General features: G+C 39.6%; 1 protein-coding gene across 1 annotated transcript in view; it reads left to right on the top strand.

Moving 5' to 3' along the window:
• Positions 1-14,036, top strand: part of LOC123747939 (uncharacterized) — a 37,427-nt gene extending 23,391 nt beyond the window's left edge. The window contains exons 6-7 of the mRNA XM_069303222.1: positions 2,234-2,591; positions 9,701-14,036. Coding sequence (XP_069159323.1) covers positions 2,234-2,591; positions 9,701-9,828 — 486 coding nt within the window. The 3' untranslated portion in view covers positions 9,829-14,036. The remainder of the gene's footprint in view (positions 1-2,233; positions 2,592-9,700) is intronic.
• Positions 14,037-14,250: the final 214 nt, after the last annotated feature.

The following is a 14,250-nucleotide window of genomic DNA, read 5'->3' as shown; positions in this document are numbered from 1 at the left end:
AAATGACACAATTATTACTACAAAGACTGCTTCTAACTAATCATTTTTCAACAGTATTTTTGTAATTAAAGAATACTTATATATCAACAATTTTCAAGGCCTTGATAATATTTTCGAACCCAGAAAAAATATGGTAAACATAACACATCTTTTTGGGTCGACATTTTTTCACTGCAAAAACCATGTTATGTTTTTTTTCTTCTGGGAGACAATACTTTCGGAACTATATTAAATATTCCATTAACAAGAAGCGTCGTTATTTTTTGTCTTTCATATTTTCCTGTGTGTTTATTTTTAGTTTTGAATTTTTAACTGCATAATGATGTACTTTATACTTTACTTTGTACTTTGAGGTACTTCCAGGTACTTTGAGGTACTTCCAGGTACTTTGAGGTACTTCCAGGTACTTTGACGTACTTCCAGCTTTCCTGGAACATCACGGATCTGTCTATTTCTTGAGCGACAGGTATCTGTCTATCCCTTAAGCGCCCTACATCTGTCTATCCCTTAAGCGCCGTACATTTACCTCCCCCTAAGGGACCTGACATTACATTACACTCGAATACAGAGAGAATACGTCGGAATCGTCTCACCTGATCACCTAACCGTTAACCTCTCCCTCTCTATCCTCTCCCTCTCTATCCTCTCCTTATACCAAGCTGAGGCCGGATGGACTGGCTGATGGGCCGGCTAGCCGCAAGGGACCGACGCTTGGGGGTGGAAAATAGCATTGTGAACCTCTTGCTTATACCATTGGGATTCATGTATCCTTTATTCAACGGGACGCCTCCGTCGTGTGCTGGTCTCAAGGATTTTTCTTGTGTGAGCTTACTGAAGGGATTCCTAGTTACCATTTACGATCAAGGTTCTGCCAAGTTATGTACCTGGATGTTGGCGTATTTGGATAATTTTCAAGTGAAGACTAGTGTGCTATACACTAGTCTTCAGCCGGTCTGGGAAACTCACAGCCTGTCTGGAGTTATAATTATTATATAGCTGTTTCAGATGTTGTAAGCAACATTTCTCTAAATCACAACAGGGTGTATGAATTAGAATAATTGAAAGGGAACGGAATACAACACTGGAATTATTACTTTCTCAAATTTCTGTTGATTAGAATCGAAGGATCTCTGATGTTACAATGTCAAATGCATACTGTTTCATGAGTTTTTTTATTTATTTTAATAAACAGTTAATTTCGGGCATTGTTTGTGAATCCTAAGCTGCTAAATGTCTTAGAAAGTGCTTCAGTAAACACATATAAAGCTTTAATATGTACATAAAGCTTGAATGATCACCAAGCCAATATACAAACATAAACTCTTGACCCCGTGAAGGATTCGAACTCGGTCCACTAGGATTACCATCCAGTACTATAATCACTCAACCAGCGATTGTCTGAAAGTATTGGGAAGTCGAGAGACCCACGTACACCCAAACTCGACCGGGTTCGAATCCTTCGGAGGAGTTTACAGCTGAATAATGTCTCAATCTGTATTGCATATTCCATACCGGGTCTCCACGTTATCAAAAATATATATCTCTCTGGCCATGGTAGGCTATTATAGAAGATACCTTGTGCAGGGTAGACTGTTATAGGATATACCATGGTATATTGTCACAAGATATACCATGGTATATTGTCACAAGATATACCATGGTTGATTGTCACAAGATATACCTTGGTAGATTGTCACAAGATATACCATGTGCATGGTAGACACAACATAACATAAAAATGGTTTTAATTTAGAAAAAAATATTCCTTTGAATTCATAAAAAGAACTGAACAAGTGAAGAAGCCTAGAACAGTGTTGAACACGCACAGAGGAACGCGACTTGGAGTTAACTTGATAAAAAAGAACAAGGAGTTACGCTCAAAGAAAAATAAAGTTTTTGCTGAGAATAGTGTAAGAAATGAAGAAATTTCTCAGCTGGAATGATATTGTCTTAAATATTATTCACGTCGAGAGAGAGAGAGAGAGAGAGAGAGAGAGAGAGAGAGAGAGAGAGAGAGAGAGAGAGAGAGAGAGAGAGAGAGACGGAGAATCAGAACAGAGGAGAGAGAGAGAGAGAGAGAGAGAGACGGAGAATCAGAACAGAGGAGACAGAGATATCAATTAGACATCCTGAAACAGCTTCCAAGTTGCATATTTTCACCTGTATGCAACAACAAACACAAACAAAAATTACGGAAAAGCATCTAAGCATCCCTTTCTATCCTTTCCAACAGGTACAGGACGGAACAAAAGTGGAAGAGGGCCAGGTAACAGCCCCCTCTTCCACCCTACTACCCGATACGACCACACCATTTCCTGCCACATCTCAATCCATTCCATCGACCACATCCCCGTCAGCGACCCAGACTCCCGCCGCATCTACAAGCCAGATCTCCACCACGGCCACGGCTTTAGCCACCACTAGTACGAGTACCACATTCCCCACCACCATCACGACCCCCACGCCCATCGGGCTGCCCATAGCCAAGGTGACTCTAACGAGACAGAAGGCTAAGGTCTCCCACGCAGGTGTGTACACCTGTACAAATGCCTGTACATCACCTGTCAATCTCACTCTACATGTGCTGATAGGTAAGTAAATATTTCAACATGTTAATTTCAACACTGACGGTGTTAATGACATTCCTATTGCTAACATAATATATATATATAAGGCTTGGTTAAAGTCTGATGTTATATATATAATATGCGAACAAGCCTGAATGGTCCCCAGGACTATATGCAACTGACACCAATATATATAATATATATATATATATATATATATATATAGGGTCTGGCTCTTATATAATATATATATGGTCTGGGTAAATCACAACCACAATTCCTGTCTGATGACAACCACAACTCGTGTCTATAATCTCTACATATGACAAATGTTTGCTAATTAATAATTAATCATCTATTCAGAATTTAATAAATATTTTGCAGAGGCTCGCGTTTTTTTTTTTTAAGAATCCGTGAATGTCTGTGGAATGAATTATGTGTCGTACATATGTATACGTATATGTATACGTATATGTATATGTATATGTATATGTATATGTATATGTATATGTATATGTATATGTATGTTCTTACATATTATATTTCTGCCTACTGTTGAAATTCCTTCAGCTCCTGAAGATATACATTAGGTCAAATTACCCGTTATCTTGAGGTTATCTTGAGATAATTTCGGGGCTTAGTTTCCCGCGGCCCGGTCCTCGATCAGACCTCCACCCCCAGGAAGCAGCCCGTGACAGCTAACTAACTCCCAGGTACCTATTTACTGCTAGGTAACAGGGGGCATCAGGGGTGACAGAAACATTTTGCCCATTTGTCTCCGCCTCCACCGGGGATCGAACCCACATATTATAATTTTTTGTACTGGTGTTGGACGCAAGAATTGTTGGAAGACGCGGCCAGAATGCCCAAACAAATAAGTTTTGCGCTGCATTTTTGTTGGAGTACCGGCGCTATTTTCCTCCTACAATGGTGGTCCCTGCGGTTGTCTACGATAGTCTCCCCAGAACCTTTTCTTTCTTCCATTTTCTGTTCCTAGAATTACCTGTTCCAGCACTGAAAATGAAAATGTTTTATATATATATATATATATATATATATATATATATATATATATATATATATATATATATATATATATATATATATATATATATATATATATACATATATATATATATATATATATATATATATATATATATATATATATATATATATATATATATATATATATATATATATATATATATATAACCGAAAGGGTAACATTAATGAGTCTAACACGATTCTTCTCAATATTTCTTACGTTTTTCTTCACTGTTGAGGGTAACTGAAAAATTAACTCTCCAAAGTGCAACCTCCAGAGCAGTAGTTGCCATCCACCTCCACGTTATTGGCGCTTCAGGTGAGGCTGAAGTCAATTAAGTTGTTATATCTTTGTTTGTCAGCTAAACAAATTGCTTTACTTGCCACTTACTTACTTGAGGCTCACTGTAGTAGTCCGTGGAACACTTAAGGATCCACTTAAGTAACCTGGGTGTGTATTTTCTGGCTTATGGTAATGGTAATTAAATGGTTCAGGAATTCAGAATGATTTAACAAGATTGTCTTTAACGGTGATAACTATCGGGTCAACAACAAACATGGCCGCGTTTCTAAACCCGAAAATCGTTTAGTAAATAACGATGAAGTCACTCTGATCGAAAAAAAGATATACAGGTTTCGTAAGAAGACAGTTAAACACTTCAAAGACTCTTCACCTTCCTCTCAAGAGTACTAACTGTGATGCCATCACTAACTAATCTCACACTCATCAGCGCTAATCTCACTTAATCGCTAATCAATCAATCAACAATCGATAATCTCGCTTAATCTCAGGATGATGGACAGGTTTCTACTCGACACATTCAGGAGCTTAACACAGCCCGTCTAAAAAAAAAGACCCAAAGTCCATTCCATCCACCCGCCAAACCCCCAGCTGTTTATGAATGAAAAACGGTTTACACACGACTCACAACTGATTTCGTTCGAACACTTTCGGAACAAGTGCTTCACTGACGACTTTTGTTCGAACCACAACGCTGTAAATGCTTCACCCACGTACTACAAATAATCGCCAACAGAACCTAAACGCCTAACCTATGCCTATGCCTATATATGCACAATAAGCTAATATATAATAATAATTAATTTATATATGAGAAAAATCCAATTTTGAATGAATAACATGTTAAAATTGACGAAAACGTCTTTGGGGGTCGACCGCTGGATGGAATGGACTCGGTCTGAGGACGGGTTATTCAATAACGTAGAAACCACTTGTCCTCTCCAACAAAGTGTACCACACATGAAGTGTTTAGGTTCGTAGTGTGCACTTTCCCAGCACTAAGTGTTATCACGTTAAGCATTGCTGTAGATCAAATATGTATACATATATGTGTATATACATATACACACACGTCAGAACACGACGCTCCGGTCATAACATTTGCATAACAGCACAATAACACTTCATTAACAACTCTGTTCTCTGCTGGCTCAGTGTTCACTAGTATATATAATTTGAAGGTAAGTGTCATGTAATTACATGAAGGCTCTGTCAGTATACCAGTATACCCAATATGACAGTATACCCAGTATGACAACACAGCAAGTATGATAACATAGCCAGTATGACAATATAACCAATCTGAATATATTTGTACATGTCTCAATGACCTAATTAACACATATATATCACTATTAATTCCTCAGCTACAATAATATATTATAATCACAAAATATGATTTAATCCTTTCATCAAATCATTGTCATTTCAAATCATCGTAAATCAGAAGTAATCATTTGTATTGACAATTTATTAATTTTTGCTACGTAGTGGAAATGGTGCTTTGTCCTGATAGTTCCCTTCCTTCATCAACTGTATTAAGTTGTAATTACATTGTGAAGGTGGTTGGTCACTTTCAGGTTAGTTAACTGCCAATTTGCCTCACTCTATGCATGTCATGACAGTTTAAACGACCCATTGAATAGATCCAAGTTGATATTTTGTACTATGAGTGAATTTTGGTTTTAATTTTTTTATGTAAACGAGAATCTCAAAGTGTTCTCAGCCCAACAATGTGCAACAGTGCAACAGTGAATTAAGTTGACGCACTTGATTGAGTGGTTAAGTTGTGCTTAAATCGTTTTCTGATGGTAATAGTTTAAACCAATAGTCGTGTGTGGAAGTCAAACCTTCCTCTGATAGGCTGGTGGGAAGTCAGAAACCCCCTGATAGTCGCGAGAGGAAGTGAAAGTTTCCTCGAAACTTTCCTCTGATGGTGAAAGTTTCCTTCGATAGCCGTGTAGGAAATCAAGTCCTTTCCTCCCAATACAAACAACCCCCGAACTCCGACCAGCCTGGCGCCTCTCCACTGGCTTCCAAACCTTCCCGACTTTCAGCCCAGAAGCCGATATACTAAGTTACATTTTGCGTGAAAGCAAGCGAAGCCGAACAAGCCGCAAGCACCCCCAAGCAACCTCAATGTTCCGGCTGGGTAAGTGTGTGGATTGCTTTCACTCTCGCTACGGGAATGATCGTTGCGGCATTCTGTTGGCGATGATGAGGTGGGAATGGGGTGATTTTGGGGAGTATGGGTTACTGGGGATCTGTGGTGGTGGTAGTGGTAGAGGTGATGGAAATAGTGGTAGAGGTGGTAGAAGAATTGATGGTGGTAGTGGTGATGGTGGTATTGGTGATGGTGGTAGTGGTGATGGTGGTAGTGGGCAGAGGGGGGTTGAAAGTAGTGATGGTGGTAGCTATGTGAAGGCAGTGCAATGGTGGTTATTGCAGTAATTGGTGTGCAATGTGGTGCAAGACAGAGCAATACACCAGGAGTCGATAGATACACAGTATATACACACTAAGCTCAGAGATGTATATAGTGAATCACTCATACTGTATAGAGTATGTATAGTGCATTCCTCATATTGCATAGTAGATATATAGGTGAACTCATACTCTACAAAATACTAAACTCTACACTTTTGAACAACTTCGTTAACTGAGAAGTCTACAGAATGACTCTACGTGAATTTGTTCCTAAAAAAGACTCCAAAATGCGTCAGTTGTTACGTCAATTTGACGCAAACGAGGTCATTAGGCCTTCAAAAGCCTCTAAATTCTCGTTTTCTGTTGGAGATATTCTGCTGGTTTGTGAGTGCGTCTCCATCAATATAAACTTTGTTATTTGTATAGTGAGGTATGATGAAAAATGTATCCTAGCGCAGTTGGCTCACATAAGCTGGACTCGAGTTCGATTCTCATGCTGGCCGAGACGTTTTAGGCATGTTTTCTTTCATCTAATGCCGCTGTTCACCACGTTAGTATGTTTTGGTACCCAGGAAGAACGCTTTTTTTATCTCTGATAATGTTAATCTATGGTAAGCCGTTCAAGCCGACAAACACACACACACACACACACACACACACACACACACACACACACACACACACACACACACACACACACACACACACACACACATCAAATGAATATTTTCAATTATTTTGACACACCATGAATATCTCACCAGTTGCGTAACTGTCTGAATAACTATAACACCATTGTTCCACCCATGACGAGGTATATCACCAGTGATCACTCAAATGGTACTTTTAATGTCGAGAACATGTACAACATCAATCAAGAGAACATATCAAGTCCTTACAACAACTTCATAACAGAACCAGCAACAGTAGCTGCGATAATGTCTGATAGTTGTTTAGTGGAGTGATTACTGGACGCCAAACACTCCCACACACACACCAAAGAGCCAGAGGCGGGACCAAAGAGCCAGAGCTCAACCCCCCGCAAGGACAAGTGAGTACACAACAACGAAGACATGTGGTAGAGTGCTGAGTACAATCACACTCTCTACCTTAGAACATTGTCTTGCAAGAACCTAAAATTGCGATATCTGCTTCCCACCCTTCTTCAATTCTTCCTTACTTCCTTCCGACCGATAAATCTGTTCCGACCAGGTTCCCAGAGACCTCCAAGATCCTTTGCTAGCTCTCCAAAACATCTACAATAACCCTTGCTAGCACTCCAGAACATCTACAATAACCCTTGCTAGCTCTCCAGAACATCTACAATAACCCTTGCTAGCTCTCCAGAACATCTACAATAACCCTTGCTAGCTCTCCAGAACATCTACAATAACCCTTGCTAGCACTCCAGAACATCTACAATAACCCTTGCTAGCACTCCAGAACATCTACAATAACTCTCGCTAGCTCTCCAGAACATCTACAATAACTCTTGCTAGCTCTCCAGAACATCTACAATAACCCTTGCTAGCTCTCCAGAACATCTACAATAACTCTTGCTAGCTCTCCAGAACATCTACAATAACTCTTGCTAGCTCTCCAGAACATCTACAATAACCCTTGCTAGCTCTCCAGAACATCTACAATAACCCTTGCTAGCACTCCAGAACATCTACAATAACCCTTGCTAGCTCTCCAGAACATCTACAATAACTCTTGCTAGCTCTCCAGAACATCTACAATAACCCTTGCTAGCTCTCCAGAACATCTACAATAACCCTTGCTAGCTCTCCAGAACATCTACAATAACCCTTGCTAGCACTCCAGAACATCTACAATAACCCTTGCTAGCTCTCCAGAACATCTACAATAACCCTTGCTAGCACTCCAGAACATCTACAATAACCCTTGCTAGCTCTCCAGAACATCTACAATAACCCTTGCTAGCTCTCCAGAACATCTACAAAATATCTAGATATGACCCCAGAGCATTTCCAAAACCCCTTCCTAGGTCCCAAGCGCACTCTAAGACTCTTTTCCTAGGTCCCAAGCGCACTCTAAGACTCTTTTCCTAGGTCCCAAGCGCACTCTAAGACTCCTTGTCAAGGCCCTCAGAGGCTCCAGAGGCACTCAGCCCTCGGGTACATGAAGCAGAAAGTCTAAGGAGTCTCGCTGATCCATTACAGCCTCGAACGCTGACCCTAAGTCTCACAATATCAGATTTAACAGGAAATTTAGGAAAATAGGTGCGGGCCAGCCATGGAGGAAAATATATTGGAGACATAATGGAATTTGTGCTTGCCTGTGTGTGTGTGTGTGTGTGTGTGTGTGTGTGTGTGTGTGTGTGTGTGTGTGTGTGTGTGTGTGTGTGTGTGTGTGTGTGTGTGCGTGTGTGTGTGCGTGTGCGTGTGTGTGTGTGTGTACTCATCTAGTTGTGCTTGCGGGGGGCTGAGCTCTGGCTCTTTGGTCCCGCCTCTCAACTGGCAATCAACTGGTGTACTGGTTCCTGAGCCTATTGGATTCTATCATATCTGCATTTGAAACTGTGTATGGAGTCAGCCTCCACCACATCACTGCCTAATGCATTCTGTTTTTTAACTACCCTGGCACTGAATATGTTCTTTCTAACGTCCCTGTGGCTCATTTGGGCACTCAATTTCCACCTGTGTCCCCGTATTGAGATTATGCGCTTATGCGGTTGGGTGTTGCCCAAGCACACGCCCTATAGCCAACTAAGCCACGACATAGTCAAGTTAACCAGTTGACTAGGGTGTGTGTGTGTGTGTGTGTGTGTGTGTGTGTGCAAGCACCCTACACACAGGTTCGAATCCCGGTTGCTACGGATCTTCTCACTGACTCATCTCGTTCGTGTGATTTCTCTGTGTATTCTCCATAATATTAATATCGTCAGGAAATATGGCAACTCCCTCTCAGTGCGTGATTGGCTGGTGTTTTGTTGACATTAGAAATACTGGCCTGTGATTGGCTGGTGGTTTGTTGACATTATAAATATACTAGTCTGTGATTGGCTGGTGTCTTGTTGACATTAGAAATATACTAGTCTGTGATTGGCTGGTGTCTTGTTGACATTAGAAATACTGGCCAGTGATTGGCTGGTGTTTTGTTGACATTAGAAATATACTGGTCTGTGACTGGCTGGTGTCTTGTTGACATTAGAAATATACTGGTCTGTGATTGGCTGGTGTCTTGTTGACATTAGAAATATACGTTTATGATTAGCTGGAGCCACGCTGAAACCACACCACATAACAACTGAGTGATTAGAATATACAACATGTGAGTCTGTGACTAATCCAAAGAAACACCTGAAACAGCTGATCTTTGTTTACCTTCCCAGGTGACGAGGAAACAGCAGCTATGCAGCACCTGAGCGGAGCACCCAGCCCCATCCAGAGGGGCGGAGCCAGCAGCTTATTGGTCGTCTCAGCCGTGACGTCATGGACCTGGCACAAGATGACGTCATGAGGTTGCCAGTTATCATCCACCAAAAAATATCCACCTAAAAAATATAGAAATTTGGATAAAAAAAATGTATTTTGATATCTTGGTGTGTGTGGGTGTTAGCTTTGATATAGGCTTTAAGGGTTATATGTATCGCTAATGTATGTATATATGTATTAGTGCACCAAGAGATATTAGCATGGATTTGCTAGTTGGCATCTCACTGTATCTATCACCTGTGAAAGCAAAGACAACAAAAACAGCTCTGACAACTACAACACAAACAATAACAGCAGAAACAACGACAGCAACGACAGCGTCATTAGTATTAGCTCAGTGCCCAAACTGCTCATGTTTACTGAAAATTGTAGACTGCTCAGCTATTGCTCCAGACTGATCCCTTCAAGTAACTCTCGAATGGAAGACTGACCCTCCAAGTAAGTCCTTAAGACTGACCCTCCAAGTAACTCCTTAAGACTGACCCTCCAAGCAACTCCTTAAGACTGACCCTCCAAGCAACTCCTTAAGACTGACCCTCCAAGCAACTCCTTAAGACTGACCCTCTAAGCAACTCATTTAAGACTGACTTTCTAAGCAACTCCTTTAAGACTGACCCTCCAAAGACTGCAAAGACTATCATTGTAAGCCTCGTAAAGGCTTCACCAACACACACCTGACTATTTCATCAGGACACTAGACTTTCTCACTCAAGTCTTAATATGCCTCCTGGCCAAGCCATAAGTCAAATACTGACTTATATAGACATTAATGTCAATGAATTAAAACCAAGAGACAGCATGAATTCCTCTCATACATGACAGTATGAATACAGACAGAATGAATATTTCATACACACAGTATGAGTTTTTGATTCTGTATAAGAACTAAATATGTTTTTCTCCATCATTGTGTCAGATAATTTAAGTCAACAGTGTTTTGTACTTGTAATACAGTGTTGTGTCTGACACACGACAATATGGGTCTGGTGTCTATGTGATCTTAGTTCTGGGACTGGTTTCATGTGATCTTAGCTCAATATGGGACTGGTTCCATGTGATCTTAGCTCAGGGACTGGTTTCATGTGATCTTAGCTCAATATGGGACTGGTTTCATATGATCTTAGATCAATATGAGACTGGTTCCATGTGATCTTAGATCAATATGAGACTGGTTCCATGTGATCTTAGCTCAATATGGGACTGGTTCCATGTGATCTATCTGTCCTAACTCACATTCTGTATGTTGCATACTGAATACTATCCACAAGGCTGGTTAACGAGCACTATCCATCATTAACCACCATATCCTTGCCAAATATAAAGGAATAAAGTGCATTTAGTTACACCATTACATAATACTAACCTAGAAAATCATCACAGATTACTTCTGATGATTTTCCTTGTTGACAAAAGGATAAATGAATGAATTTGCTTAGTGAATACTTGTCGAAATGTTATGTGGAGGTTAGAGGTCATTTATGTTATTAGACTTTAAGATTTGTATTTAATGAAGATATTAATTCTCGTAACAATTGAATGGTAATGGGCAGTTCACTGTTACAGGGAGTAATTTGTACATGGATTTTGTTTAAGGTTTTTGTCTATATTTGAATTACAAATGCTGAAATGTATGGATGTGTTTGTTTGAAGGGAATATGTGCACAATGAGGGAGGGGAGATAGATAGACAGATAGATAGATAGATAGATAGATAGATAGATAGATAGATAGATAGATAGATAGATAGATAGATAGATAGATAGATAGATAGAGAGAGAGAGAGTTCCTTCAGTCTGTTTTCAAACCTCATCCCTCCCATCTCTGGGACGAGTCTCGTTGCAAACTTCTGCACCTTTTCGAGCTTCCTTAAGTGTTTTTTAAGATGGGGTTCCAGGGTGGTGCGGCATACTCTAAGACTGGCCTCACATATACGGTATACAGTGAACAAAATACCTCATCTATCTCCGGGAGCTGTTTAGGCTCATTAGTAAGCACTCCATGGAAGCTGGCGTTAATCTCCTCACAAATCTCTTTATCATTTTCTGTATACCGACCTTCCCGTTCTCTTAACATGGCCACTTGGTTATTCACTCTCATTTTCCTTCTTATATGGTTATGTAAGAGTTTGGGTTGGCTCTTTGCTTAGAGGCGATATCATTTTCATAACACACAGATATCACAATAGTGGGATGCATCAAATGAACAAATCGAATCCTCGTCACGGCCCTTGTGGATTTGTTTATCTTCAAAAACGTCCCTTCGCATCAAAAAAGTCCCTTTGCATCAAAAAAGTCCCTTTGCATCAAAAAGTCCCTTTGCGTCAAAAAAGTCCCTTGCATCAAAAAAGTCCCTTTGCATCAAAAAAGTCCCTTGTATCAAAAAAGTCCTTTTGCATCAAAAAAGTCCCTTCTCTCCAAAAAAGTCCCTCTGCATAAAAAAGTCCCTTTGCATCAAAAAAAGTCCCTTTACATAAAAAAGGTCCCTTTGCATCAAAAAAGTCCCTTTGCATAAAAAAGGTCCCTTTGCATTAAAAAATTCCCTTTGCATCAAAAAGACCCTTTGCATCAAAAAGTTCCCTTCCCTTCAAAAAAGTCCCTTTGCATCAAAAAAAGTTCCTTACCATAAAAAATGACCCTGATCTTTTAAAACGTAATAATCACATATCCTGCAACCTTCTTGCTATGGTTCTTCTCTTCCTCCGCTCCTTCCTCTTGTCTCTTCCTCTTCCTGTTCCTGTTCCTCTTCCACTTAAGACCATATCCTGACTGTCGTCTCAAGGTTGGACCGTAAAATTAAACAATTCACCGAATCGGGATTTTTCTAACTCGACGCAGAGCAAGTTAGAAGGAATTCTAATTCTCGGGATGTAATGGAGACTAGGAATGGTTAATGTATTACAAACTGACTTTTGTTTACTTCAGACAAGGTTTACTGTGTCCTATAGTTGGTTTACAACATGGTTTATTGATCCCTTGGTTTGTTATCCAGGCTGAGGGAGAGAGAGAGACAGAGAGACAGAGAGAGAGAGAGAGAGAGAGAGAGAGAGAGAGAGAGAGAGAGAGAGAGAAAGAGAGAGAGAGAGAGAGAGAGAAAGTACTGTTTTAACAGTATGTATTATCACATGTGTACTCACCTAGTAAATATGTATATGTATGAGTATATGAATGGGGAAACTAGCAAAATACTAATAACTTACCCAGAGCGCTGAATTTACATTTTATGAATACCATACATACAACAATTATTTGTGGCATTTAGAAATCAGATAAGTTCGTGAATACAACTTCATACACCATCATGTATAGCTGTATTCCTTTCATGGATAGTTGTATTATCATTAAAATGTATTTTTGGTTCAAACTTCAACTGTTGAAATCTTTAGGAAGAATTGTTATACAAAGTTCCAAAGACTTTTCAACATGCAGACATCATTAACGTGGCTGAAGTATGTTGACCAGACCACACACTAGAAGGTGAAGGGACGACGACGTTTCGGTCCGTCCTGGACCATTCTCAAGTCGATGGTCCCTTCACTTTCTAGTGTGTGGTCTGGTCAACATCATCCACACCTAAACAGCTTCGCGTGTCGTTGACAAGACTTTATTGCAACTTTGCATATGGCTACAAGAATTTAATGCAGTCTTATGTATGATAGTAAGGACGAAGTCCTTACTACCACACATAGCTACTAGAATTTTACTGAATACAGCCTTACGAAAGGTTTTTAGGACTTTACTGATGACTTAAGAATGGTTTCTAGGACTTTACTGATGACTTAAGAATGGTTTCTAAGACTTTACTGATGACTTAAGAATGGTTTCTAAGACTTTACTAATGACTTAAGAATGATTTCTAAGACTTTACTGATGCCTAACGAAAGGTTTCTAAGACTTTACTGATGACTTAAGAATGGTTTCTAAAACTTTACTGATGACTTAAGAATGATTTCTAAGACTTTACTAATGACTTAAGAATGATTTCTAAAACTTTACTGATGACTTAAGAATGGTTTCTAAAACTTTACTGATGACTTAAGAATGGTTTCTAGGACTTTACTGAAGCCTTACGAATGGTTGCAAAAACTTGAATGCAACTCCTCGTATAGTTGCAAGGATTTCAATGTTCTTTAGAAAAATTAATATAACATATTCAACAGGTAATTCTATATATATACAGTGTAAATGTAATTTATTTTTATGTAACTTAAGATTAATAAAAACATTATTAGGTTGTTGTGCTGAATTGTTATGCTAATAAAGTGAGATAAAGTTTCTTGTGTTTTAATTTGAATAACCCGCAGCTGTGGAGATGTGTTTTATTAACAGTAATGTGTGTTTTACTCGGTGTTTTTACTGTTTAGAAACGAGCTGTTAGCTCTTGGGCTCTGGCATTGTGGCACAGCTGTAGCCAAGCAGTTAACAGCCTTCAGGTGCCTTCAATGACCTCAT

This window comes from Procambarus clarkii, chromosome 49, assembly GCF_040958095.1.
Source record: "Procambarus clarkii isolate CNS0578487 chromosome 49, FALCON_Pclarkii_2.0, whole genome shotgun sequence".
Classification (NCBI taxonomy): Eukaryota; Metazoa; Arthropoda; class Malacostraca; order Decapoda; family Cambaridae; genus Procambarus; species Procambarus clarkii.
The sequence above is the reverse complement of the archived record's forward strand: the minus strand, read 5'-3'. Positions and strand labels throughout refer to the sequence as shown.